This window comes from Cebus imitator, unplaced genomic scaffold, assembly GCF_001604975.1.
Source record: "Cebus imitator isolate Cc_AM_T3 unplaced genomic scaffold, Cebus_imitator-1.0 Scaffold43, whole genome shotgun sequence".
In the NCBI taxonomy this organism is placed as follows: Eukaryota; Metazoa; Chordata; class Mammalia; order Primates; family Cebidae; genus Cebus; species Cebus imitator.
This window is the reverse complement of record NW_016107358.1, coordinates 2813672-2840123: the sequence shown is the minus strand read 5'-3', so window position 1 is coordinate 2840123 and position 26452 is coordinate 2813672. Positions and strand designations below refer to the sequence as shown.

Sequence of the window (26452 nt, the reverse complement as noted above, 5' to 3'; positions counted from 1 at the left end):
TACTCTAGCTTTCACTTGAACAAGTAGAGGCCATTGCAGGGTTATTAGCTGGCCAAATTTCAATACTGTTGTGTCTTAGGGAATAGGGACTATGGAGGCCTTGATGAGGAGGAGACAGAAAATGTCTAGTTGGTGGAACAGCCATAATACACACATGTACTGATTAAGTTCACTAATACAGGCACAGTTAGTGGTACCCCAAACAGTTACAACACAAACATCAAAGATCACTGATGATAGATCACCATGACAGGTATAATAATAATGGAAAAATTTAAAATATTGCGAGAATTACCAAAATGCGACAGAGACGTGAGGTGACCACAGGCTGCTGGGAAAATAGTGCCAACAAGCTTGTTCAGTGCGGGGTTGCCACAAAACTTCTATTTGTTAAAAATGCAGTAACTGTGAAGTGCAATAAAGTGACATGCAATTAAACGAGATCTGCCTGTATGCGGAACCCTTGAGCGTGCATTTTGAGAGGATACCAATCGTCTCTTAGATTTTACTTTATTTCACTTGCCTGAATTTTCCCTTTCTTCCAACCCAAATGTTTCACTTAAGTAGTTTTCTCTTTTGCGTAGGATACATGTAAATTACCTCACATTTTGGAATATGCCAGGGAATTAATAAACAAACTAATGAGCAGGTCTGTAGAAGGTACATTATTAGCCAGCTGATTCACATAACACACAGCAGTATTCTAAAAGAGGTCATTGTATGCCAGGCATACTCTAAATCAGTAATTTAAGAACATTCTGCAGGGCCATGGAGGGACAATATTTGTTACATAAAACCTTGCATGAATAATTTTTGCATGGGAAAAAAAGTACATTATTTTGATTTCTGCTGAAATCTTAAAAAACCCAGTAATGTCAATATCTATTCCTACAATACTTATTTTCAGCAACAGAAGTAAAAGCATAAATTTTTATGGGATTCAGGATCATCTTTTTAAATGTAAAAAAAATGAATAGATTTTACCATAAGATTACAATAACTTACTCTGACTATTTTTGTATTCAATACATAAGATGCTCCACACTTAAATTATGATAAAAAACTTAAAAAGTTATTTTATATGTTAACTCATTAATGATATATTGCTTTGTTTTCTTAAAAAAACAGTTACATTATTTCAAAATGAATACATTCATTTTGCTCCTGGACAAAAATCTAAATATCAATAATACATTTGAAAAAACATGATTTAGGCAATTAATTGGGAAGACCAAAGATCAGTAAAATATTCTTAGTCAATTAAAAATTCTTTAAAAAAATCATCACTTTTTTCTTCTCTTATTCTTAAAATTTTATTTTTCACTGAATTTAGTTAGGAGGAAAGTAAAAATGTTCTAAGAAAAGGAAAACCACCCAGGCAGCCCTTAAAGAGATAGGAATCATTTATCACCTGCAAAGACAGATTTATAAGAGGGCCCCTTCTGTTCCTTTAAGACTGCAAAACAGATGGGAAGTGAATGGACAGTCAATGGGACAAGAAAACACATGGGAGGTGCTGCTGTATGCATGTTCCCAGCATAAGAAAGAGGTCAAGATTGTAACTGCATGACTGGGTCCTGGAAAGGGTCTTTCTTCAAGCTGTTACAAAGACAAACGCTGTTCCTCATCCTGCTGTCAAACTGTTATAAATATTGGTTTGTCAAAAGACCTTCAGTGCTGAAGCTTTAACAAGGAGGCAAAACAGACGAATGAATCATGAGAATGATTCTTAAACAGTCAGCACATCACTGTAATTTTAAAAGTAAAAGAAAGTATAAGATCAGAGAAGGTAATTCTGATTTATAAGCCAAACTAAAAATTTATGAAAAAAATATGAAATTAAAAATTGTAGGTTTTACTAAAATTATGAATTAGGTGAGATGAAAGCAAAAATGAAATATAAGTTCCATCTCTTAAAAAATGTTGTATTAGGATAAAGGATTATGAAACTTAATACAAGAAGAACAGGTATTCATGTTAGGCTGATTTCATAAGTTCTCAGTTTATTACTGAGTTTATCTTATGGGGGTGCTGTTTATCACAACTGAGTGAGAATCAGGTTCAGAAAAATAAAAATAACTTCTCAACTAATTTCATTTATTCCATTAAATTGGAAAATCACCTTTAAGTCACAATTTCTTTTCTATCAAAAAGAACAATCACAAAATTCAATTGGTACTGAGTATACATAGATTTATAAACCTAGAATCATATATTTTTTAGGAATGAAAACATTATGTACCTCTTTAAGAGGCAAATTCATTGTTATAGATCCTTAACACATATTAAAAATCATATAAAAAAAGAAGCCAAATTATATGAACTTGGTTGTCTATGGTTACCATAAACACAAACCCAAAGACTAATGATGAACAAGATACCTACACAATTCTAAAAAAAAGTCCTGTCTGTAACATATGATTAGCCCCAGCTTGGCCATAAATATTTATGTAATTGGCTTAACTATTTTCATCAATGAACATTAATTTCTCTATCTGAACAATGGGGACAATGCCTTACAAGCCTCATATGACTTTACAAGACACACACTGACAAACCTAAGTTTTGTACACTGAAAAGCACGATTAACTGTGAGGGCCAGATCTGAGAGTCTCAAGTAGGATATGGACTCCAAAGCACAAAATGACAAAGTTACATGGAGGTATTTTCTTTTTTTTTTTTAAGTTTCAAAATCTTTTTCTTTTCCTTTATTTATTAAAAGAAAAGGGATATATGTACTGAATGTGCAGGACTGTGACATAGACATACATGTGCCATGGTGATTTGCTGTACTTACTGACCCATACTTAAGTTCGCTCCTCTCACCCCTCACCCCCCACCCACAACAAGCCGTGGTGTGTGTTGTTCCCTTCTCTGTGTCCATGTGTTCTCCATGTCCAACTCCCACTTATAAGTGAGAACATGAGTGTTTAGTTTTGTGTACATGGAAGTATTTCCTAGTCCTGAATGCATGCCTGGGCCATTGTTTTAATTTTCAGTAATCTTGGGAAAAAAAATTCAATGGAAGTGAGAATCGAAGAGCTACCCTTTGTAAGAGATTAGATTTCACAAGTAGCTACTAGGCTGCATGGAAGGATCAACCCATAGTTTTAAGATGAAAATGACTTGAGCATCTTTGACGAAAGACAGAAAGGAGACATAATGAATACACAAGCACACATGGGAAGGCCAGGTCCCAAATACAGGTATGGGATTCATGTTCAAAGGAGAGTGATTTTTCAGTACATGCTATGCTACAATATGGCTTCCAAAACACTTGAACTATGTAAAGTAACTGGTACCATAGGTTTTATTTTTACTAATGCTGCTTATTCCTCTTACCGAACATTTCTGAAATAAGTTTATATGAAGAAAATGAAGAAAAATTTCACCCACTGAGAGATGGGAAATTAGAAATAGGGGCACTGACAATGAGCTGAAGATGTGTGGGTATAAGAAGCCAACCTGAGTGTTCTTCATGAAAAATGTGTTTCAGAAATTATGTCCCTAGGGCCACATTCAAAATTGTCTTAAACTACAATGCTAATCTCTGGGTGGTGGCAATTATGTTTTTAAATTTTGTCATCTATTGTTTCTAATTTCCCACAATGGTTATAGGCTAGCTCTGTCATATTAAAAGGGATGTTAAAAAAAAAAACCTCAAATTCTGGTAGTGTATTTTTTGGTAAAGATCAGTCTAAAGACAGATCTGTACATATGACACAGATTATGAAACAGTGCCAACAAAAGGAGAGACTAAAGATAAAAAGACTTTAATTCTTGGCCCAGAAAAGAGATCTAACTGAAGTTAATAAAAAATACCAAACTTCTACAACTCAGAATATTGAAACTAGAGAATAGATAAATGAGCTGTTCTAAGAGAAATTAAAATCAAATATTCTGTACACAGGAGGTAACGATAAAAGAATTTTAAACGGATGGTACAAGTGTGAAAACTTCACGAGTTCAATGAAGATTTTGATTTATTTTTAGATGACAGATCCACAATGCATAGTTACAGGACATGAGAAGAATTCATGGTGAATCCCACCCACTGAGTATGGTACCATGATGAGCAATGACCATGTGGTCCCATGAAATGTCTCTTGGTATCACAACCAGCAGTAGGTTATTTGGGAAAATATCTGTTACTTTTAAGATAGAGCACATCATGTATTAGCTTTGTCATTTTCCATGAATAGGATAATGAAGACTATAACATTTCAAAGGTAATTCTGAATTGTGCTCATTGGGGGAGAAGGGCTGTGGGAGACACAGTTTAGAAATGTACAAAATAGAGAAAAATTAAAATTCTCTTCACTCTTAACTAGTTTCTCCAAGTACCTGGAGATCTGTACTTCACAGAAGTTACCAGTTTAATGTGCATCAATCTACCAATCCTTTGAGATTTCATATCTTGTTTAATTTTATTTTGTATATACTGTTACATAGTCCAATGAATTGTTTCTTGATTAGGTTTTCAGTTATTAGATTCTATTTTTTCTACTGAATATGCAAAAACATAACAATTAAAAAATAAAAACGCTTAAGTTTATTCTGAATTTTAAAGGCATTAGATCACTTGAGCCCAGCAGTCTAAGGCTGCAGTGAGCCATCATCATACCACTGTGCTCCAGCCTGGGCAAAGACTGATACTCTATCTCAAAAAAGAAGAAGAAAAAAATCTTTGCATTGGCCTTTTGAATACATAAGAGTATTTTCCCAAACAGTATATAAATAAAAACTACTTTAAAATGATAAATGGCAAATTCAATCCATACATTATTGTAGAGCACATTCTTGTCTTTATTCTTAATCAGTTAAAACCTAGGTTTAAAGCAAAAGAATATACTTGCTGGTGAAGTGTTAAGTACCAGCAGCATGTATAATATTATGGAAAAGAAAACGTTCTTTTACTCTTGTACTAATTTATTAATATTCTTACCTGGTGACTTTTTAAGACAGACTTAGGCCATGAAAAATGTACTTCATTCTAAAAGACCTATTTTGAGTCTGGATTTTCTCATCAATAACCTGGAAAACACACTACTCAGGCACTGTCACGTGGAATTCTGTGTAAATAACTATTTCTCTAACACAGAGGACTTTCCCTGAGGATTGCTTTATCTTTGTATCAACTTAGGGTTCTTTGTTTGTTTGTTTTGTTCCAACACAAAGCAGAGCCTACTTCAGCTATACAGACTCAAGGTAAAAACAATTCTTCAGTCTTCCCTAGTTGCTTTAATTTGTTAATCGTCTTACTATAAAAAATATTATTTTACAAAGGCCAGGTTTTAAAAATTGTCACATTTACCATGAAAAGATGCCTTAAGGAGTTCAAGTATTGCTATCATAAAACAAATATGTTATTTATTCTGCAGCGAAGAGGAAAAAAATATCAATCTGTCTGTCTTTCAAACGTACACATTTCTACATCACATAATCATTCTAAAAGTACTTGAATATATTCCAATGAACTTAAAAATTCCTAATAAACATAAAAAATGATTAAAGTTTCCTGGGGAACTGGGAAGATTGGCATTAGGAAATCATTGGTGACCTATCAATAAGTGGTTTTGATATAGATGGAGGCCAGATTGCAAGATACTATGAAGGGAGTGGGCGGAACAGATGTGAATGCCACAAATGCAAGCTACTCTATAGAGAAATGAGAACTTTCCGGCAAGACAGAGTAGAAGAAAGTTTCGTTGGGATGAAAAGAGTTAGTTCCCCCCAACTTTTTAAGTAAAGAGAAGGGGGCTAATGAACAGTCCGTGTTACAAGATCCCAATCAAACATTCAGTAAACACGTACAGTACAAAATGCAACATACAAGTTATGGGGAATTTATGAATGAACCAAATCACTTTGGCAGAAGGGATCGATCATGATAGACCTGAAAATGTTTTTCTTCTTTATATGGTTATTTTCATTGATTTACAGTTGCCTATAGTGAGAAGTCTCTATTCTGCTCAATTAAACAACACTGGCGGTATCTGACTAGTTTTTAAGTCACTGAAGGAAGTTAAATAAGCAGGTAGGAGAAAAATTCTGGGTTAGGTTGAAGTGATGATGACGTAGAAGAGGCACAGTGACAGAACTGCACAAAAAGAAAGGGAAAAGGTTGCCTCGAGATAGGTTAAAACCTGGGAGAGATGAAATGGTATTGCAAGCCAAAGAAGCAAAGCAACACCACTGAGATCTGAATGATGCTACAGGGATGCTTACAGTTCATGTGTTCTCTCCAGGACGCCCTGCTCCACTCTATTCTTTTTGATTGGGTGTTTTTTTTTTTTTTTTTTTAAAAAAAAAAAATCTCCACTGAACCTAAGTACCTAGAATTCTACAACTTGATGTCAGCCTCTCTTCTATTAAATCCCTTTAAAATTCATTTTATTTGATTAAGTCTACAGAAACAAAAAGAACTAGTGCAGATGCGGTTCAAATAATCCACCAAATTTTCCAAAGTGACATTGTCTCTCGACTCTACAAATGAATATATGTCAATTTTATCCCAATTAATAGCATGATAAATTGTCTTGCTATGCATTGAAAGAACTCTCTGGAGTGCCAGCCCAGGGGCAGAGGGGTAGATGGTGATGGTGGATGGCAAGAATCACCTGTGCAGCTTTAACAAAATACACATGCCAGAGCCCCACCCTCACAAACAGTTTTCAACACATAACTTCCCCTTTCTACGATTCTAAGTTCCAAATTCTGAGTATAATCAATCATCCTTCTAGGAAAATTTCCATCTCATACTACTTCACAGACACTATTCTCACCCATAACAACACTCAAGGCTATGGCAGGTATGGGAGAAGCGTAGGAATGTAATAACCAGTAGAAATTAAGTTCCAGGGTATCTTGATGTTTTCTTTTCTAAATATGAAGACTAAAATCATTCTGCCTACCTCAGGGTTCTATTTAGCTATGTTCTGACTACATTTAATTCAAGTTTCCAAATGGCATAGAGATTTCTTACAACTATCCTATAAATTAGAATTCTATTTTGGAATAAGTGAAAGGATCTTTTTAGATTTAAGCAGTTATGATACATTTCTAATCTGAGCTTTTAAAACGGCAGTATTAGGTGACCTTGCTGCTGCTCCCTTTTATTACCATAATTTCAAAAATGCATGAATGCATTTGTTTTCTCTCACTAAATTATATTAAGAAGAACAAAGTTTTCATTTAAAACATGATTTCTGTTATTGAATACCTGGTGGTTTACTGAAAAAAGAAACTCCCATCTGTAACCTATATTTCTAAGTTTCAGAATCTCATGAAGACCTAAATAAAAAGGTATCTTTGCTCCTTTCTAATTATCAAGAGAAAGCATAGGATGGAAGAGAAGAGGAGACTGAGAAAGCAAAGAAACACAAAGACAGGCCCCAACAGCATTATATACGCCCAAGAGAAACAAACTTTAAGTTTCAAGAAACAATTGCTTGCTGTCTGGGAGATGCTCAGGCATCAAACAATAAAGAACAGTCAACAGAGGCAAGAGGCCGAGCACGCTGCTGCGATTCCTACTCTCTAATCCCTCCAAGCTCCAGTAAAAGGGCCAGCTGTTGCCACCTCGCGTAGGGAGTCAGCAAAGCAAATTAACTGCGGGAGAAAAAGAAGCTGAGGATATTGGAAAATTCTAATTTACCAGCCTCTTTAAGCTATACTGCTTTTAACATTAAGAATATCAAACTATACCATTAAAATAGGCCTTACAATGGTAGCCCAAGTGAAGGAATTTACCGCCGTTTTCACATTTTATTGGTAAACAAGATACAGCTCTGAAGTACTGAGTCTACTAAAGTATATCTTCTGCTCATATAAAGAGCAAGAAATATGAAGAAACACATGCAACTTCTAACAACTGCAGTATATTTCTTAAGCACTTTCGATCCAGCTCAACAAAAAGCCTCAACTTGAAAAAACAGCCAACACTGTGCACAATTAAAGCTTCTATAGATTCTATTAATATAACTGTCAGAGCTGAACTTTAGGATTCTAAGTAGGAACACAAAAACTCTAAATTTTGGGCAACTCAGACACTACACCTATGGTGGAATCTGATAAAGTACATCTAGAGATATGTTTACAAGTCATATAAAGAAAATTAACTTCCCTTAATTTGCTTAGTGGCTTCATACACACTGTAGTGTTCATTTACCTAGATGTTCTATCAAAGTTTTCATACAATTCGAAGGTTTAAAATCCAAAGACGTTTATATTATAGAAAGTACCTGTGATAGGAATGATTACCTTCATCATTATCATCATCACTAATATTTATGTCTTTCTGAGTAACCTTGTGAAGGACACTGGTGACTAGGGAAGTTCCTCAATATAAAGGACAATTTTGTGTAATTATATTTTCCAAAGGCTTGAGTCCCCCCCCACCCCCAAGCTATTTTGGCACAGTAGTTAAAAGACCTGGTCCCAAATCTAGTAGATGCTTTAGCATCTACTACCTTGGGTTTCTAACCCTCCATTTCACCTGTGATGTGAGAAAAATAACTACTTAACTCAAACGTTGTGAGACTCAATTGGAAATTCACATAAAGCATTTAAGCTAATATCTGGCACAAGGCAAGTATTCAAATGTTACTTTACATTCATAAACAGTTTCAAGTTTTTACATGAAATCAAAAGGAATTTATTGCAAAATAAGAAGAAAAGACTCGCTAGGTCTTTTTTTTTTTTTTTTTTGAGACGGAGTCTTGCTCTGTCACCCAGGCTGGAGTGCAATGGGGCGATCTCAGCTCACTGCAACCTCCGCCTCCTGGGTTCAAGTGATTCTCCTGACTCAGCCTCCCGAGTAGCTGGGATTACAGGCGCCTACCATCACACCCAGCTAATTTTTGTATTTTTAGCAGAGACAGGGTTTCTTCATGTTGGCCAGGCTGATCTCACACTCCTGACCTCAAGTGATCCGCCCGCGTTGGCCTCCCAAAGTGCTGGGATTACAGGCATGAGCCACTGCACCTAGCCAAGACTCCTTAGGTCATAGAGCAATCTAAATGATCAGTAATGCCCCTTAAATTCATCACTATCAATGATTCTCTGATTACATGCACAGACAATAAAAAGCCTAACTCAGGCTTTAGTGAACAAGAGTTAAAAAAGAACTCTAAGTCCTAAGTTACAAGCAATTTCTATGAAGGTCCAAAACCTCACAATAACCTAGTAAACAGCTGATACAATGTTCATAGAACAAACAGTAAAACAATTCCACACTACATTGGTGAAACTTGGCTTAGGAGCAAATAACACTACTACCAATTGTTATCAGTGCCCAGATACTCAGTTTCTGAGGTAGAATGGGGCAGAAAACAAATTGTACCACAAGTCTGCACAATGTTAGCACTCTTACTTGTTATATGTGACAATCATAAGACAGGTTTTATGAATCATAAAATAGATCATAGTAAAAAGAACAACTTTGAATTGAGCCATAACATACTAATCTTCATCTCTCTAAAGAAAGTATTCTAAAGTTGTAGTCTATTTTAATACATAGATTGGACACATTACTAAAACTTACACTGGGAATCCAAATAGATTTTATCTAAGTTGACACCATACTTAAATGTCTATTTAAAAAATTATTTGAAATGGGATTTTCTATAAAATCAAAAGTTTCATGAAAGTCCTAATCGGCATATTTTAACAGCAGACAATGTCTAAGTATGGGTAGATATTGCCAACAAGAGATTATGGTGGAAAAATCAGCTGTATATCCTATTATAAATTATCCATAAGGTAACTCAGTATTTCAGCGTCTTCAGAGATGATGTTTTCAAAGTCTCATTATTTCTAAAGTATTTTCACATGACCCTAATCCATTATCAGTTACAAAAACAAAATTAAGCTTTTTAAACCTTTTATGCAAAAACAGTCTCAGACTTGCAGAAAAGTTGCAAGACCACTACAAAGACATGCTTTCCTGAAACATTTGCTGTCACTATGCATTATCATTCCCAAATATTCTACTGCATATTAGCTATGAATAAGGGTATTTTCCTAAATAATCCCAGCTTAACAATCAAAATTAAAAAATTAAACTGGTAGATTACTACTATGGAACCCTCAGATCCCATTCAAATTTCACTCACGGGCCCATTAATGTCCTTAGAGCAAAAAGATCCAATCTAGAATCACACTGCATTTCGTTTTCAGTCTCTTCCAGCTGGAGCAGTTCTAAGCGCTTCCCTTGTCTTTCATGATCCTGATGCATTTGAAGATTAAAGGCCAGTTATTTTGCAGACTGTACTTTAACTTGGGTTTGTCTCAGGTATTGTAATGACTGAATTTAAGTTATACATCTTTGGTAAGAACATACTAGAAGTCCTGCTGGAGTCTTCTTGCATTTTACAGGATGACATATGGTTTTGATTTGACCGTTACTGATAATATTAACTCTGACCTAAAGTGATGACTGTCAGGCTCCTCCACTGTAAAGTTACTCTTTTCCCACTTTTAATTAGTACATATTTTCTGTGATTATATAAACATCCCTTTTTGCATCACTGCTTTTATTCCCTTATTTATGTAATTACCAATGTATGGATTCCTATTTAATTCAATGGGTTGCGATTTGTTACTGTCATTATTTTGAGGCCCAAATTGTCCCTGGCCTGGCCAGTTGGGGAGCCTCCTTCAGAGGGTTTCTGTGACCTGCTGACATCATCTTTCAAGCAATTCTTTCCTTTCTACACCCACAGACTCATCCTGCTCTTTTCCTGTTCCAGCTATGGAATCTACCATATCTCCAAAGAATCCTATAAGAGCTCCTGAGACAAAAACAGGTGAGCTCCTTTTCATGTCTTCAATCTTCCTAACTCTAGCTTTATGGCTTCATTTCAATAGTGAACATAGTATATCTTCTCCAGGAAGTGAAAGAAAAATGTATTACTACTGCTTATGTGCTCATCTTAAAGGGTAGTCAGTTGGTGAGTCTCCAAAGTAAGGAAATGATTTAAAATTGTACAAGACTGGCAAAAAATATGAATGCATCAACATTTTAACAACCTATACAATATTCTGTAACATGCTGAAACTGTAGTAAAAACCTGATTGCCTCCCTTTCTCCAAATCCAATTAACCAATACACTATGTTCTAATTGAATAGGTTATACAAGAAACTTTGATCCTTATAATACATTAGTAACTTAAATTTTGAAAGCTTTCTGGCTGAAGTATCCATGGCCATATTCTTAAGTGTTAGACCAAAGAGAAACAGTAAGGAAAAGGCACTCTCAAGACTCTTTTCAACTAATGGGCAAAGTCATGGCTCATCTCCTTCAGAGTGACTGACGGAGCTAAGTCACTGAAAACCTTTGCTTCCAAGGACATTATTTGGTACATTAACACCATCATAATTTTATATGTACAAAAGTAGTAAATCATTTCAAGGGAGTCATATGACTGCTTTCTCAGGAAAACCACCAGCAGGACATAAAACTTGGCTTGACAGTGTACATACTTGAGTTAGTAATCCACTTTCTTTAAATAATCAAACTGGGAGTAGAGAGTGATGGGGCTGCAAAGCCTCTATTAAAAACATAAAGATACTTAATGATTTTTCAATCACTTAAAAATGTTATGCTGGTAAAATTCATTGAATTATTTCACTGTCTTGATAATTATATCACAAGGGATATAAAAGAAATATATTTGTATACATTGTGACAATGACATACCTCTTTCTGTAACAGTACTAACTAAGCATGAAATTATGAACTAGGTACTTGCAAATGCTTGTTGAAGTAATTCTCCTAACAATCCTGTGACATAACCACTATAAGAGTCATTTTACAAATAAAGAAGCTAAGGCTTTGGCAGACCCTCTGCTGAAGATAACACAGCTAGTAAATGACAGTTCAGATTTAAGCATTAATCTTCCACATTAGCACAAACTTCACTATGCTGCCAAGGTGGCATGGAAAACACCAAAAGTGACAGAAAATGAAAATAAAGGTAAAATGAGATACGTTTCAAAAGAAGAATATTTAAAGAAAGAAAAAGAGAGGAGAAAGCAATGCAGAGCTTAGATTACTACTAGAGGAAGAGATTGAGACCACGAGGGCTGATCACAAGGGAGGGCATGCTGTGCAGGCACAGGGTATGAAATAGAAGGGCCCTGCCTGGTTTCCCCTGGATGTTCCTAGTGATTGTATCGTAACAACAAAATTCAGTTTAGAAACTGCTTTCAAATTTGCAGAACTTCTTTCTAATTTATTAATAGTATCTGCTTTTATTCTTTTAGGTATCGGAAAACTATGAAGACAGCAAATTTAATACACATTGAAAGAAAAAGATAACTTTGTTTCATGAAGCTGAAATAAGGGGAACTTGTAACAAGACAGGTTCAAACAGAGGCAGCAACTACAGGTGTTTTACTTTTAATTTAATAACAATAATAATGTTTCACTGATTTCCTTGAGTTCTCAAAGAACTAAGTAAATTTTAGTACTCAATCCTATCTTAAAGCTAGGAATCTACAAGAAAGAACCAAATATCCCCCCAAACAGTGACAAAATGATTATTAGTAGGGTCAAGCTAGGATGGTGGGAAGGGGAAGCCATAGTAGCCTACGGTGGGTGTCAGTGACTGACCTGGGTTATAAAGGGGTTCATACGGGGCTGTTGGTAGCCTGGTCCAGTAATGAGGAGAGTACCTGTGCAGGAGGGTGGCCTGGTGCAAGATGCTGAAGCACAAGCAGGATAAAGAGGGTGTCTCCACAAAGGCATGGTCTGGCTTCAGGTGAGGAGGGAAACTGTGTGGGGTCGGGCAGGGGCTAGCAGGTGGGGAGGATGAGTTGGGGAGGCACCTGGCACAGAATGTCAGATCATGAGCTCAGTAAAGAGGACTCCATGAAGAAGAGCAACCTGCCATAGATGTCAGAGCCCAGACAAGGCAAAAAGGGTGTCAATGCAGGGTATGGCGCCATCTGGTGGCCTGGAGTGTAGTGTTACGAGTCCGGGCTGTGTTAAAAAATGAAATAGAACATTTCTGCAATGGAAAAGGACATTATCTTCATTCAAGTTTGGTTATGTATAGGAGGACTGACCAAAATATAAAAATATATTAAGAATAATAGAAGCCCATTTTCTATCAGGAAAATGAATGACAAATATCAAAAGGAAGAACACTAGAACAAACGCTGTAACGCTGGATTAAAATGGGAAGCATCAGCATCAATGCACAGTTTTTAATATATAAATATACACATGATTTAGGAATACAGATGTCAATGTGTATATATTCATCTGCACACACACGAACGCATCCACAACACTTATTTCCTAGCTGTTTCCACTGATAAACCTGGAAACAGTGATTTTCCAGTAAGAGTGACCATATATAATTTCCAGGTCTCCATTTCTAAACACCATTCTCCAAAAAAAGGAAGTTGGGTCAGGGAATGAGCCTGAACATCTTGTTATATGGAAGGATAATACCAGGACAAGGAGTGAAACTTGAAGAGAGTCTGAGAATTCGATATTGTAATTTACCAGTGTTTGGTTGCTATGAGAAAATCTGTTTCTAAGAACTATACAGTAACATTACTTGGAAGTGATGGGACTTAAGGTCAGCAATTTACTCTCAAATAGTTCAGAGAAGAAAAAAATTCCTCGTAACTTTTCTGTAAGGTTGAGATTAAATGGATGAACGAACAAATGGAAAAGGGAAAGGTGAAAAGGTAGTAAGGTGGAGGGCAGGATGAACTACTTACTGAGGTCTTCAGCCAGTTGAACACGTTTGCCAGTAAGCAATTTAATCTTCTTCTCACCGTCTTCAGCAAAATCTTCCAAAACCTCTTTAACATTTTTCTCTAATCGCCTAACTGTTTAAAGTAAATTTAAAAACCTGAGGAGCACTGTTTTATAAATGAATAAAGATGATAAAATTAACCTATATACAGACAGTAAGTTTTCTATCATGTTACAACTATTGCTAAGTTCATACTTTTCACATCATAATCTCTGTCATACAGTAGTTTTATCAGCATGAAACCTATATATAGTCTCAGAGAATGTCATATTCTTAAGCTGTACACTTTGACAGAAGCACAGACTTCCCAAAACTAGTGACAGCTAGGAGTCCATTCCTAATAGAGTTTCATGCAATGAAGATAAACTCCTGGTGTGTTTTATCGCCCAGCTTTTCCAGTTATGATTTATTTTAAAAGAAAATAATATTTTTTTTTTCTTTTTAAAGAGACAGAGTCTTACTCTGTCACCTAGGCTAGAGTGTACCGGTACAATCACAGCTCATTGTAGCTCAAAATCCTAAGGCTCGAGTGATTCTCCCACCTCAGCCTCCCAAGTAGCTAGGACTACAGGTGTGTGCCACCATGCCTGGCTAATTTATTTTATTGTTTGGTAAAGATAGAGTCTTGCAATGTTGCCCTGGCTGGTCTTAAGCTCTGAGCCTCAAGCTCAGAGTTCTCCTGCCTTGGCCTCAAGTTCTCCTGCCTTGGCCTCCCAAAGTGCTGGGATTATAGGCATGAGCTACCACACCTGGCCAGTTTTTCTAATAAATCTATTTTTAGGGAAGTATTTTGGCATCCTTCTATTAACTATAGATATTACTACTATTATTTTTTAATGTCAAAATAAGACTGCAGTCCCCGTGTGGCTTACCTTCAGTGTTTGTAAGTTGTTGCCTTAAAGTATTTGCGGTGATAGCAAGCATGCGCTGTATACGCCAAAACAAGACCACATCATTGCATTCCAACTGAAATAGTAAGTAATCAAGATTACCAGATGCAAAGTTAAAATGAAAACTATAATCATAAACACATGCAACTACTAGAACCAGAACATATGTCGTAAGCTTTAAAAGTACCCAAATTTACCTAATATATACACTGTATATCTAAGCTGAAGAATCCTTTCCATATGGAGCCATGAAATTCTGCATAATTTGGCCTCTATCTGTCTGACACCTATATAGCTTTGTTTCAAGTCTAATGACAAAACAAATAAGCTTGAGAAGTAGATAATTCCACTACATTGTATGTATGTTGAAATTCATAGCATATACACCTGCCATTTATATTTAGTTTTGATTAACCATATTTGTCTTAAGTATGTCCTTAGGTTAACCTCTCTGAGTCTGCACTAAAGCCATTTAAAAAATTCCGCTGTGTATAAAAATAAATTGATGTATTTAAAAGAAGCTTATTCTATAGAAGGAAGTTTCTTCTTTCTGCAAAAGTTTCTATAGAAAGAAGTTCCCTCAACAATTAAAATTATGCAAAAAATTGCCACTTTTACATAGCTGCATTTAAATACAAATTTACTTTCATCTACTGAAAACAAAAGAACAGCATGTTAGAGGTCTCAAATATGATTGTTGATTAACTGAGCTTTTTCAAAAGGATATTTAAAAGCATTTTTGCTTGTAAGAAAATGCTCAAAATCTAGCAGCCTGCTGCCACCTAGGGGTTCCTTTAAATTATGAAACATTCTAATCCAAGAACTTTATGATTATTTAAAACAAGATTTAGTGATGTGAAGAAATAATTATGACACCTGAGAAAGGCATGATAAAAATTGTTTTGCAGTATGATCTCCCTTATGCAAGTGGATGGTTATGTTACACACATGCTCCCCCCCCCTCTCTCTCCTCTCTCCTTCCCTCTTTCTCTCTCTCCCTGTGTATGGAAAAAGTTGAATAGAAATACATAAAAATGTTAACTAAAATTCTTATAGGTCAGGGAATTATAAGGCACTCTTTCCTGTTACTTTATTAAGCATCGGGGATAATACACATGTAAGATGTAGTTACTAACAAAGTGGCAAATTATCTTTGAAAAGATAAGAGTTAGATTATTGTTTATAAATTATACGTACCTTTTCCCCAGATGATCAAAGGACTTAATGCTTAAGCTAAAGTTTACTTTTAAACATATTTTAACAACTATTGCTTAAAAATATTTCTGTTTTTGGAAACCTTACCTCAGAATCTACAAAATGCCTTTGGTAGTAATAAAAACCTCTTCGACAAACGTTACAATGGTTTAGAGCTGTTTTTAAAAAATGTCTTCTATAAACTTGATGCCAAGTATCCTTAATCTAAAATGAGAAAAGAAAACAAAAACCAGAGTTACTGTATACTCTTCCTTGATCAACCAGGCTCTGAGAAGTTGTTAAAAAAAAAAAAAAAATTATTTAACAAAAAAAGTTTAATTAAAAGCAAAGGCAAGGTTATTCTTTACATAGTTATTCAAACTTTTTTATTCATTTACTTTTTTGAAGACAAAGCTTGGATTTATTACTACTCTGACCCATTATCAGTTTATGTACTTAAAAATTAGCAAAGATTTAAACACATGCTGTTATTATAATCAAATAATCATCTTGTGGAGTAGATAGGGTAGGTATTATCTTCCCCTAGTTAGAGGTGAGGAAACCAATGCAAAAGGAGGTTGAAAGCCTTATCTAAAAATAGAGGTAGGACTTAAGAAGATGGTCTCAGATCATGTCCATCAACTTAACATTTCCTTCCTGATTGTCAAATTTCACTGTTACCACACCAATATGATCCCTACTTCTTTATTACTAGACAGTCTGAGTGCTAAATATTCTTTAACACCCACAGTCTTTTTTTTTTTTTTTTGAGAAGGAGTTTCGCTCTTGTTACCCAGGCTGGAGTGCAATGGCACGATCTTGACTCACTGCAACCTCCGCCTCCTGGGTTCAGGCAATTCTCCTGCCTCAGCCTCCCGAGTAGCTGGGACTACAGGCGAGCGCCACCATGCCCAGCTAATTTTTTGTATTTTTAGTAGACACGGGGTTTCACCATGTTGACCAGGATGGTCTCGATCTCTTGACCTTGTGATCCACCTGCTTCAGCCTCCCAAAGTGCTGGGATTACAGGCATGAGACACCGCGCCCGGCCAATACCCACAGTCCTTTTTTGAGCAAAACAATGATGTTAGAACAACCATCAACACCATTTGACAGATGAGGAAAGTAAGGTCAGATAGGTTGTATCAATTATTAAAGGACTTCTTATTAGTGAAGATAATGGAAATACACTAGAATTCACATATCCTGACATCTAGTTCAAGTGATATTATTCTCGAGGTACTTTGCTATTTATTTTATAGTTTTGCAAAGTGCACTGAACAAAATGTCACTCAAAAAATTGGAGGTTTTCTTGGTCATAGAAACTAATTAAGACATACAGCCAATCCATTGCCTAAGACAAGAGTGAAAACTTAAAAAAAAAAAAAAATCACGTAACGTCTCTTCTACACCAACCTGAAGAGAAAATCCCTCCTACATATTAATCAAAGTGCCACATAACACCTAAAGTGTCAAACTGAATATAACTTACTGTTAATGAGAGCTGGGATCATCAAGAATAAAAATTGAATCTATATTCAACTAAAATATCTCATGTAATCATTAGTTTTAATCTCATTTTCAATTTATAAATAATGCAAGCTGTATAACTGCTTTAAGTTTTACCAGCTTTATTTTGATTATTTTACTTGTTCTGACCTCTGGTGGAATTTAAAAGAAGTATACTCATTCCTCAAGTACAGAAACATAAATAGCATATAATCTTCAAAATAATTTTTGTGGCTTTCCTAGACTTATTTTTCTAATTGTTTTTACTTAAGCTAATATTAAAATAAGCCTTTGAATTCTTCACATTTGAACTAAGTAATAGAGAAAGTATTTTTTAAAAAACGTGGGCCCAGAAGTATTTTTAAAAATTTGTCCCCCAAAAAGCATCATGCTCATGCCTATAATCCCAGCACTCTGGGAGGCTGAGGTGGGTGAATCACCAGAGGTCAGGAGTTCGAGACCATCCTGGCCAACATGGTGAAACCTCATCTCTACTAAAAATACAAAAATTAGCCAGGCATAGCGGTGAATGCCTGTAATCCCTGCTACTCGGAAGGCTGAGGCAGGCGAAGCACTTGAACCCGGGAGGTGGAGGTTGCAATGAGCTGAGATCATGTCACTTCACTCCAGCCTGGACAACAGAGTGAGACTGTCTCAAAAAAAAAAAAAAAAAAAAAAAGTATCATGAAGATAAGCAAAAAGTAGCTTAAAGTGTAGACTATTTTTATTCTTACACTTATGAATAAGGAAAATAGAGACAGAACTCAATGGCCTCATCCAATTTAATTAAATGACATTTTTATTTTTTCTGAATCCACTCACATCTAATTGAGTTACATTTGATTGTAAACCACACACAAAAACACATACATATGCCATATTTAAACAGAAATTCTATTTTGCCATCTGAAACAGTGTGATGTGGGGCAGAGGTATGGGTCAGTTTCATCTGTTTCTGCAAGAACTAACTGCTGACACTGAACTTGCCAAAGTAAATTTCCCCATTTACAAATTCAAGCATTACCCTTAAAAAAACAATACTGAGAATAAAATTCCTTCTCTTCACACAATCAGAATGATTAAGCTTTCCTTGTCAGCAAACATACACACAACAGAAGTAAAATTAAGGACTTAAGTAACTAAGTAACACATGTAGTAACATTTACTGCAAGAAACAAACATGAAGGAAGCAGATTCCTGCTTTTCAGCAGTACTTATTACCAAGCCTGGATCTACTTCCACTCCTCGGGATTCAAGGTTCTTCCGGACTGTGGTTATTTCATCACTTGCTAGATAAGCTGGGTGCTCCTCATTACATTTCAACATCTTCTCCAATTCATTCTTGGTTTCATTGTGAACACACTTTAAAATGTTTAAAAGAGGACTATGTTTAGATGGCTTATAATTTGGCACTTGTAAAATTAGTCTCAATTTTAATAAATATATTAATGTTGCAAAAAAGATAACACAAGTCACAACAAACAAGAAAGAACACAGCACCCTGGTTATGAATATGGTAACTGGCCTATCAATGCAGAAGAACTTGCCTTATGAGAGGGGAAAAAACCCAGGGAGATTAGCCCTACCTGTTATGTGTTTACGTTTGCTGAAACGTTTTACTGTGGAAGTTACAGCACCAGGACTCCTACTCTGTGTTTTCTTTTTCTTGACTGTAGGGTATAATTTGAATCTAGGAAAAAGCACCCTGAATACATGGAAAAAGCTGATGTTCTAAAATGTCTCGTATCTAAGAACTATAGTTTAGAACAGGATTACTGTAAGGACTTGAACCTGTTAATGTTTCTTTTCCGGTAGTATAAAATGCATAGTTTAGTTTTTAAAAAGCTTTTTCATTAAAAAATTGTACTTCAGACTGCTCCTGTGAGGTGCCTATCATTCTGAAATTTACTTCCAGTCTCTTCTCTGTAATTGTTCATAATCTTTTTACTAAAGGAGGAAAACATACATATACTAGTTATAAGTTTGATAATGAGATTCTTATACTGTGTTACATTAACCTTGTCATTTTTCAAACCTTCACCCAAAACTGTATGATGAAAGAAACTAGCTTCAAATACAATCATCACCCTAAATAAATTACTAGAACAGCAGACTCTACCACAGCTATGAAACTGAGTGGTTTTCTTTTGCCCCAAACTCTACCGCAGCTATGAAATCTGAGTATTTACACAAGAATAACATATAAATGCAAATAATTAACCTGTAAATGGAATTACTAAATTGATACTCTGAAAATATAACACTTTAGAAAAAATAGCATTTGATAAAGAGAAAGTTCACTGTTTGCTTAAACATATACTATTTAGTCTGAGATAGAAAGGAAATCACTGGTAATGGTGTCCCCAAACTCATCCTGCCTTGTTTGCGTTTTTTTTTTTTTTTTTTTGAGACAGTCTCTCTCTGTGGCCTGGGCTGGAGTGCAATGGCATGATCTCAGTTCACTGCAACCTCTGCCTCCCAGGCTCAAGCGATTCTCCTGCCTCAGTGTCTCAAGTAGCTGGGATTTATAGGCGTCCGCTACCACACCTGGCTAATTTTTTGTAGTTTTAGTAGACAGGGTTTCACTATGTAAGCCAGGCTGGTCTCAAACTCCTGACCTCATGATCCACCCGCCTTGGCCTCCCAAGAAGGGCAGATTACAGGCTTAAGCCACCATGCCCAGCCCCTGCCTTGTTTTTCTTCCATCTTTCTACCCATCACCACTTGACTGTTACCACACTTGGCCCTTAGAAGGAGAACTACTCTTGGATCTGATCTGACGAAAATGTCCATTAGTTTGGCTCAAACAAGGCAAGAATATTTCAAAGGAATGACTTTTCCTAGAAAACGAATAAAAAAACACAAAAGCACAAAATAATTTTCAGAGCATGGATTTCTCATCTTTAAGTTTCTTTTCCTGCCAAATCCTGTCATTCAGCTCTGTAAACTTATAATATGAGACTCAGGGATATTCTCAACCTCTTCTAGAATCTATGTCTCATTGTAACCTCCAACAATGAGGTTGAAAACACTTGTTTTCAACTGGGAGTGCGTGGGATAGAAAGAATAGAGAAAGTGAGCTTGATTCAGTGAGTCTGACATGAGGCTAGCTTTTGAAGGAATAAACAAAACAATATATATAAATACTTCCCCAGGTGACTCAGATGCCCCTCCCTTCTATATTCCAACTTATGGCCTTTATTCTACAGTCAGCCTGGGTCTCACATGCGCTGCCCTGAAATCCTGTCAGGAGAAGGCTCTTCTCTAAAAGGTTTCCAGATTCCTCTTCTAGGCTTACAGACCCTTTGCACTGACTTTAAAGAAAATTCCTTTGCTTCTCTTGAAGGGATTCCCCTATGGGTTTAAGTTCCTGACAAAAATAACTTATGAGCAGAAATCATTTATTTCAGAGAGCATTTGGCCAAAGCATATTTACCACCAGTCAGTTGCTGAGGCAAGTTCTGCCATCATTGATTGTTCTAGAGACTTTAGGCCTAATTTCACTAAGTCTTGAAAGCCAGACACCATTTTTCTTTTGCAGTTTATCTCCCTTACAGCAGCTCTTTCTAATCAATGCATCTTCCTCTATCAAAGTCAGAAACCTGGGATGGATCCCCTAGAAATTCTTTTCTGACAGACCTTCTTCTCTTAGCCCATCTGTAAAGCAGAGATAACCGATGCACCCTGAACACAGCATGACCCAATCACTAACTGTCCACTTCCTCAGCTTCTCTTCAGTCTCTTCATGGCTCACTTTTCACAAAGGTCATTACCCAAAAATAGTAATAATAAAAAAAAACAGAGAGAAAAAGAAGACTGTCTCTTCATTATTTTGAGGCAAGTTGAGACTCACATCTGACAGAATTTATAAAACAAATGTGGAAAACTAGGAAAAAATAGGATATAGATAATATAATTAACTCTGTATTGAAAATGAAAATGAAAATATAAAATAAAGAAATAGCGACAACTCATTTGTTCAATTTTTATTCTCTTTGTCTCCTCTATTTTCCCATTTCTTGATCTCCTTTCTCTAAATGAATTCAAAAAAATAAAGCAAGCAAGAAACAAAAATGAATTGGATGCTAAATCTTTTGCATCTTCTTTATTTCATTAATTTATACAGTTAGATTCTATATTCTTTTTAGATTCTTTCATTTAAAAGAAATGAACAAGGAACGAGACAGTGGCATAAGACTGAATGCTAAATAGGAAAAAAACTGTAAGAATAAGAAAGAAATGAAAAGGGGTGGAAGTGAGGGGTGAGGACTTTAATGATAGATATAGATAATATAATAAGGCAAAAAAAATCATTGTATCTTTGTTCTCCCTAATCATATTCATTGTACATCCTCTGAAAACCTTATCAGTTTTTATGTTCACAACTTTTTTCCCTGCAGCTTCGATCTCCCAGGATCAAACCATCTTTCCCACCTCAGCCTCACTAGTAGCTGGGATAACAGGTATGTACCACCACACCTGGCTAATTTTTTTTCAACTTTTAGTAAAGAGGAGGTCTTGCTATGTTGCCCAGGCTGGTCTTGAACTCCTGAATTCAAGTGATTCCTCCAACTTGGCCTCCCAAAGGGTTGTGATTACAGGAATGAGCCACCATGCCTGGCCTGTTCATAACTTTAATCTTCCTTTTACCTCAAACAGGTAACTGAAATGAACAAAGTAATCAAGCATAAAAGGGGAACGTTTCATCTTGTCTTTTAACAACATGGCTATTTCACTTAAAAAAAAAAAACTTTCTTATGTAGTTGATTCTTACGATTCATTATATTTAAGAAAGGATGATATAAAACATCTAAAATTCTTGAGATTAGTCTAGAACTACAAAAAGGTTATATTTTAATGCCTGAATTAAAATGAACAAAATTATATCATCATAGACCAGAGATTTGTTTATTTTTACCTGTTCTTGGGTCCGATTCTTCCAGTATAACCACCTCTTTTTCCAGTCTGGACCCACCATGTTTTCAATTGCATTTTCAGCTAGGAAAAAATAATGATAATTAATTTATCAAGGATGTTATTATTTACCAAGTACATAAATTATAACTAATAATGGTCTTGCTTTCTTAATGATTTCAAAGTGCTATATCAATATGAAGGCAGTTGAAATAAAGAAAAAACCCCATATGACTGATACAGTAGCTGTGTAAGATGTATTTATGATAAAAGTATAATTGCCTGTAAAATTCCTGTAAGTACAGTAGTAGCAAACACACTAAAATATTCTGCATTATAGCTTTATAGAATATGAGTACATATTAGCATCATGTGTCCATTTTATTCGTTTTAGTAGCTACAAAGCCGTTGACTAAAAAACTTCCAGAAATAATATTCAACTACAGTATTAATAGACTTTGAAATGTTAAATATATTTTTGCAAATGTTCATTGCAGCTGGATGACTCCTTTACCACTGTGAACTCAGAACTCAATAAGCCATGTCTCTACTTACTATCCTTGAGACGAGCCTGCAGAGCCTCTTCCATAAAATAAATAGCTGCATCCCACTGCTGTTTATCAGATATGGATCGGTCTTCCAAAGCATTGTGTTGAATTACCCTCTGAAAATAACAAGAAAAGAAAAGGCTAGGTTGTTTTACATCTCATCATTTTAGTAATTTTATTCAAATTGACAGCTTGGTAAATATGGAAAAATAACCATGTACATAAAGCAGCATAAAAATACATCCTTCCATAAAAATGCACAAACTCCTTTTACTCGCCTGCTTTTTTGTTAGCTTGCTATCTAAAAAATAAACAGTGGAGATTCTCTCCTGGCCCAAATTAAACAAGCTAACTGTACAGGGTGGGTGGGTAATATTACACATTTACATTATACAAAATATTATATATTTAACTACATAAACTGCAATATCTAGAAACCTAAAATTCAGGGCTTAATAATTCAGATCATGTTCATCTCTTCTTTTTGCCATATGACCTGTATGTTAGCCTTTTCAAAAATGAGGAGAAAAAAATTAATAACCATTATTCCCGGTGTTAACAGCAATGAAAAGGTAACAAGGTAGACACTTAAAAGGTCTATAAAATCATAAAAGTTATTTATTACAATTGAAAATTGGCTTCTGAATTTTATAATTTTTGGATGAATAAATAAAAATAAAACAATTTTCTCAGTAAGCCAGTCTTAATCAGGCATTTAACAAAAATAAATATGGTTTTCTAACACGAAGACAGACATTTCCTTAAAACAAAATTATAACTACAACGAGCTAATCATGACCAGCTCTGCATCTTCCTGGAAAATCATTCAATCCTGTAATTCAACAACACCCCTAGTAACTCTCTGAGTAGAGGAGGCACTTAATAGATTTGATTTTGGTAGTGAGAGTGTTCTACATAACAAAAGATTTATAGATGGTTGGGGTCATGAACCAGGCTTTGCCATTAGATTGGGGCTTGAATCCCAGCTCTGACAATGACAATAACAGCACTATTTAAGAATTAAATCAAATAATGCCTGCAAAATACTTAGCAGAGTTCCTGGCACATAGTGAGCATTTAATACATGGTAGGTGGTGTTGTGATTTTAGGAGTCTAATATTTTATAAGTCCACTGAAAACCAATGCACCAATGCATTTAGTTCCTTTCATTACCACAGAGAGTAAAATTAGAAACAGCTATCTACAGACAGGTCCATAATATGGCTAATAGATGACAATTTGTAAAGGTTTATCAGAGTCTATTTGCTGCAAAGTTTTACTTTTTTCTGAAATGATAGCCAAGAAAGTAACAACAGGTGATTTTTAGAAGGGTGGAGAAATACTGAAGGGCAGATTACAGATCATAAATCTTTACTTCATTATTTTTAATTCAGAATGTAAATCTCCATATAAAAAGTCTCCTATGAAAAAGTATCAACTTGAGACGTTATATAAAAATATGAGGCCGATACCCCAGTATACAAACAACACACCAAACTGTCCTCCGCAAAGTCATTCCATTTGTGTCGTTTAATACTTTCTTCCTTAACGGCCTCTTTAAGTTTATCAAATATGTCATCATGCTCTTTCCCTTTGGGTTCTGTCATGAAGCGGGAAAATTCTTCTTGTAGGGTCTCCCAAGCAACCTAGAATTATTTGAAAGGAAAAAGCTGTCATACTTTTATTTAATATTTAACATTAAAAATAACACAAGCTCAAGCCAAAGGGATGCGATAAATAAATTAGCTTATCAGAAAATATACGTGAAACGACATTAATGAAAAGGCAAATATAAACTATGATGTAGAGGTCTCACATGGGTTACTGGTGGACAGATATGGCTTCCTGATATGTTTTGCTAGACATGCATAGTGGTTCACATTTTTAAAACTGCTTGCCACTATTTAAAAATGGAGAGATTTCATACAAAAGTCTCCATTTACAGCTTCTCTAGAACGATCTGAGAAGGGTATATCTATATTCCTACACGACACTACTGTAGCTGAACAGGGCTGTCTCTTCAAGATAAGGTATGTATTCTAAGCCTGCCACCCAATTTAGTTCACTTACATATTTCAACCTCTAAGACATGAGTTTGCCTGCTTCTTTCACATTGCAAAAAGTTTAAAATTTCTTAATGATTCAGTCATCTTCATATCTTTCTCTTTAGGCAAAGATATGAAGCAATACACCAGCACTTTCGAACATAGCTGAAGAGTATTCAGTTTCGTATTTCAGTTGACTCCTAATGATCTGATCAGTGAAAGGAAGAGTACAGTATCAAAAATCATGAATAACAAAATTTACTTATAACTAAGTGTGCTTTTTAATGCTGCATTTTATATTTAGCCCTCTCATTTCAAACACACACAAAAAAGTGATTGTCCAAAAATACAGAGCGGTGGGGCGAGTATTAAGATCCAAGTTTCCTGACCTTCACCAGATTCACATTCTTTCCATGACACTAGTGCTGAGGGGCAGAAAGCAGCAGGAGACAGCATAATTGACGCTTTTATAACCACTTCCACTGCTTGAACCTTAGGATGTGAAAATATCCTACCATGGGGACAGGACCCAGAGAAAATTTTAGGGCCAGTAATGAGAGCTAGCGAAGTGGTAGCAGCAGCTCTCTAATTTCTTCAGGGATAAATGTGTCAAGAACTGCCAGAGCTCAGCAACGTGCAACTTAGGCAGAGAAGCTGCTGGTTCTTAGGGGCTTGAAGAAATTGAGAACAGAGGTAAGAAAGTCAAGACTGGAGCAAGACAGCAAACGGGTGAAATTACATCTGAATAATTAGAAACTGACACTGCCTTTAAGATAGGTATGAAAAACAAAATTACTTTTAATATTGCCTTCAATTTTGTGAGCAACCTCACACAGAAGCACAGGACACTTTGACTCTTAGCTTGAACAATCACTGTTTAGAGACTGACGTACATCTGAATTCAGATGATGATGAGCATAATAACAGCAGGTCCATTTCCGAGCATAGTAACAGCAGGTCCATTTGCTCAGCAGTTACCTGAGCATTTACCAATATGTAAAGTATTTTACATATATTTACTTATTTAATCCTTATAAGAACCCTGTGAGGTAGGCATTATTGCCACTATTTTACAGATGAGACAACACACAGAAAAGTTGAGCAACTGGTCCAAAGATCAGACAGCTTTTAAGTGATAAAGCCAAGATACACGGTAGCAGAAACAGATCCTTTAAGGTAGTTTTTTAAAAAAAGTAATTCCTAGTTTAATCTTCTGCCAGGATCTGAAGAAAATGATTTAAGTATAACTGAGCCCAGATGAAATGCTTGATCTATTAAGTATTTTCTTAATGGAATCTCTATCCACAGAAGATGTTAAAAATTTCACATCCAAGCATAATTTACTTGTTAAGTCTTGTCTTTGGAAGAAGTACCAGTACCCTCAAGCCAATACCATACCAATTAGTAAATTTTTATTACCGTAGTAACTGGTAGCAACATTAAGGTTAGTCCCAACACAGAGATGAAGAACAAAGAATAAATGAGATATAAGGACCCAAAAGAAAGATAGAGGCTGCGATGGGAATAAAACCTAAAATTCACAGCTCCTACTCCCTTCAGATAATGCTTCTTACCC

The 26452-nt window shown here is 35.5% G+C and overlaps 1 protein-coding gene across 4 annotated transcripts in view; it reads right to left on the bottom strand.

The window, feature by feature from the left end:
- OPA1 (OPA1 mitochondrial dynamin like GTPase) overlaps nt 1-26452 on the bottom strand; it is a 98476-nt gene that overhangs the window by 14338 nt on the left and 57686 nt on the right. For all 4 annotated transcript variants that reach the window (XM_017526648.2, XM_017526647.2, XM_017526649.2 and 1 more), the window contains 7 exons: nt 24325-24477; nt 22839-22947; nt 22288-22367; nt 18591-18731; nt 15969-16085; nt 14649-14742; nt 13739-13849 (listed from right to left, as the gene is read on the bottom strand). In XM_017526648.2, the coding sequence (XP_017382137.1) occupies nt 13739-13849; nt 14649-14742; nt 15969-16085; nt 18591-18731; nt 22288-22367; nt 22839-22947; nt 24325-24477 (805 nt within the window). The remainder of the gene's footprint in view (nt 1-13738; nt 13850-14648; nt 14743-15968; nt 16086-18590; nt 18732-22287; nt 22368-22838; nt 22948-24324; nt 24478-26452) is intronic.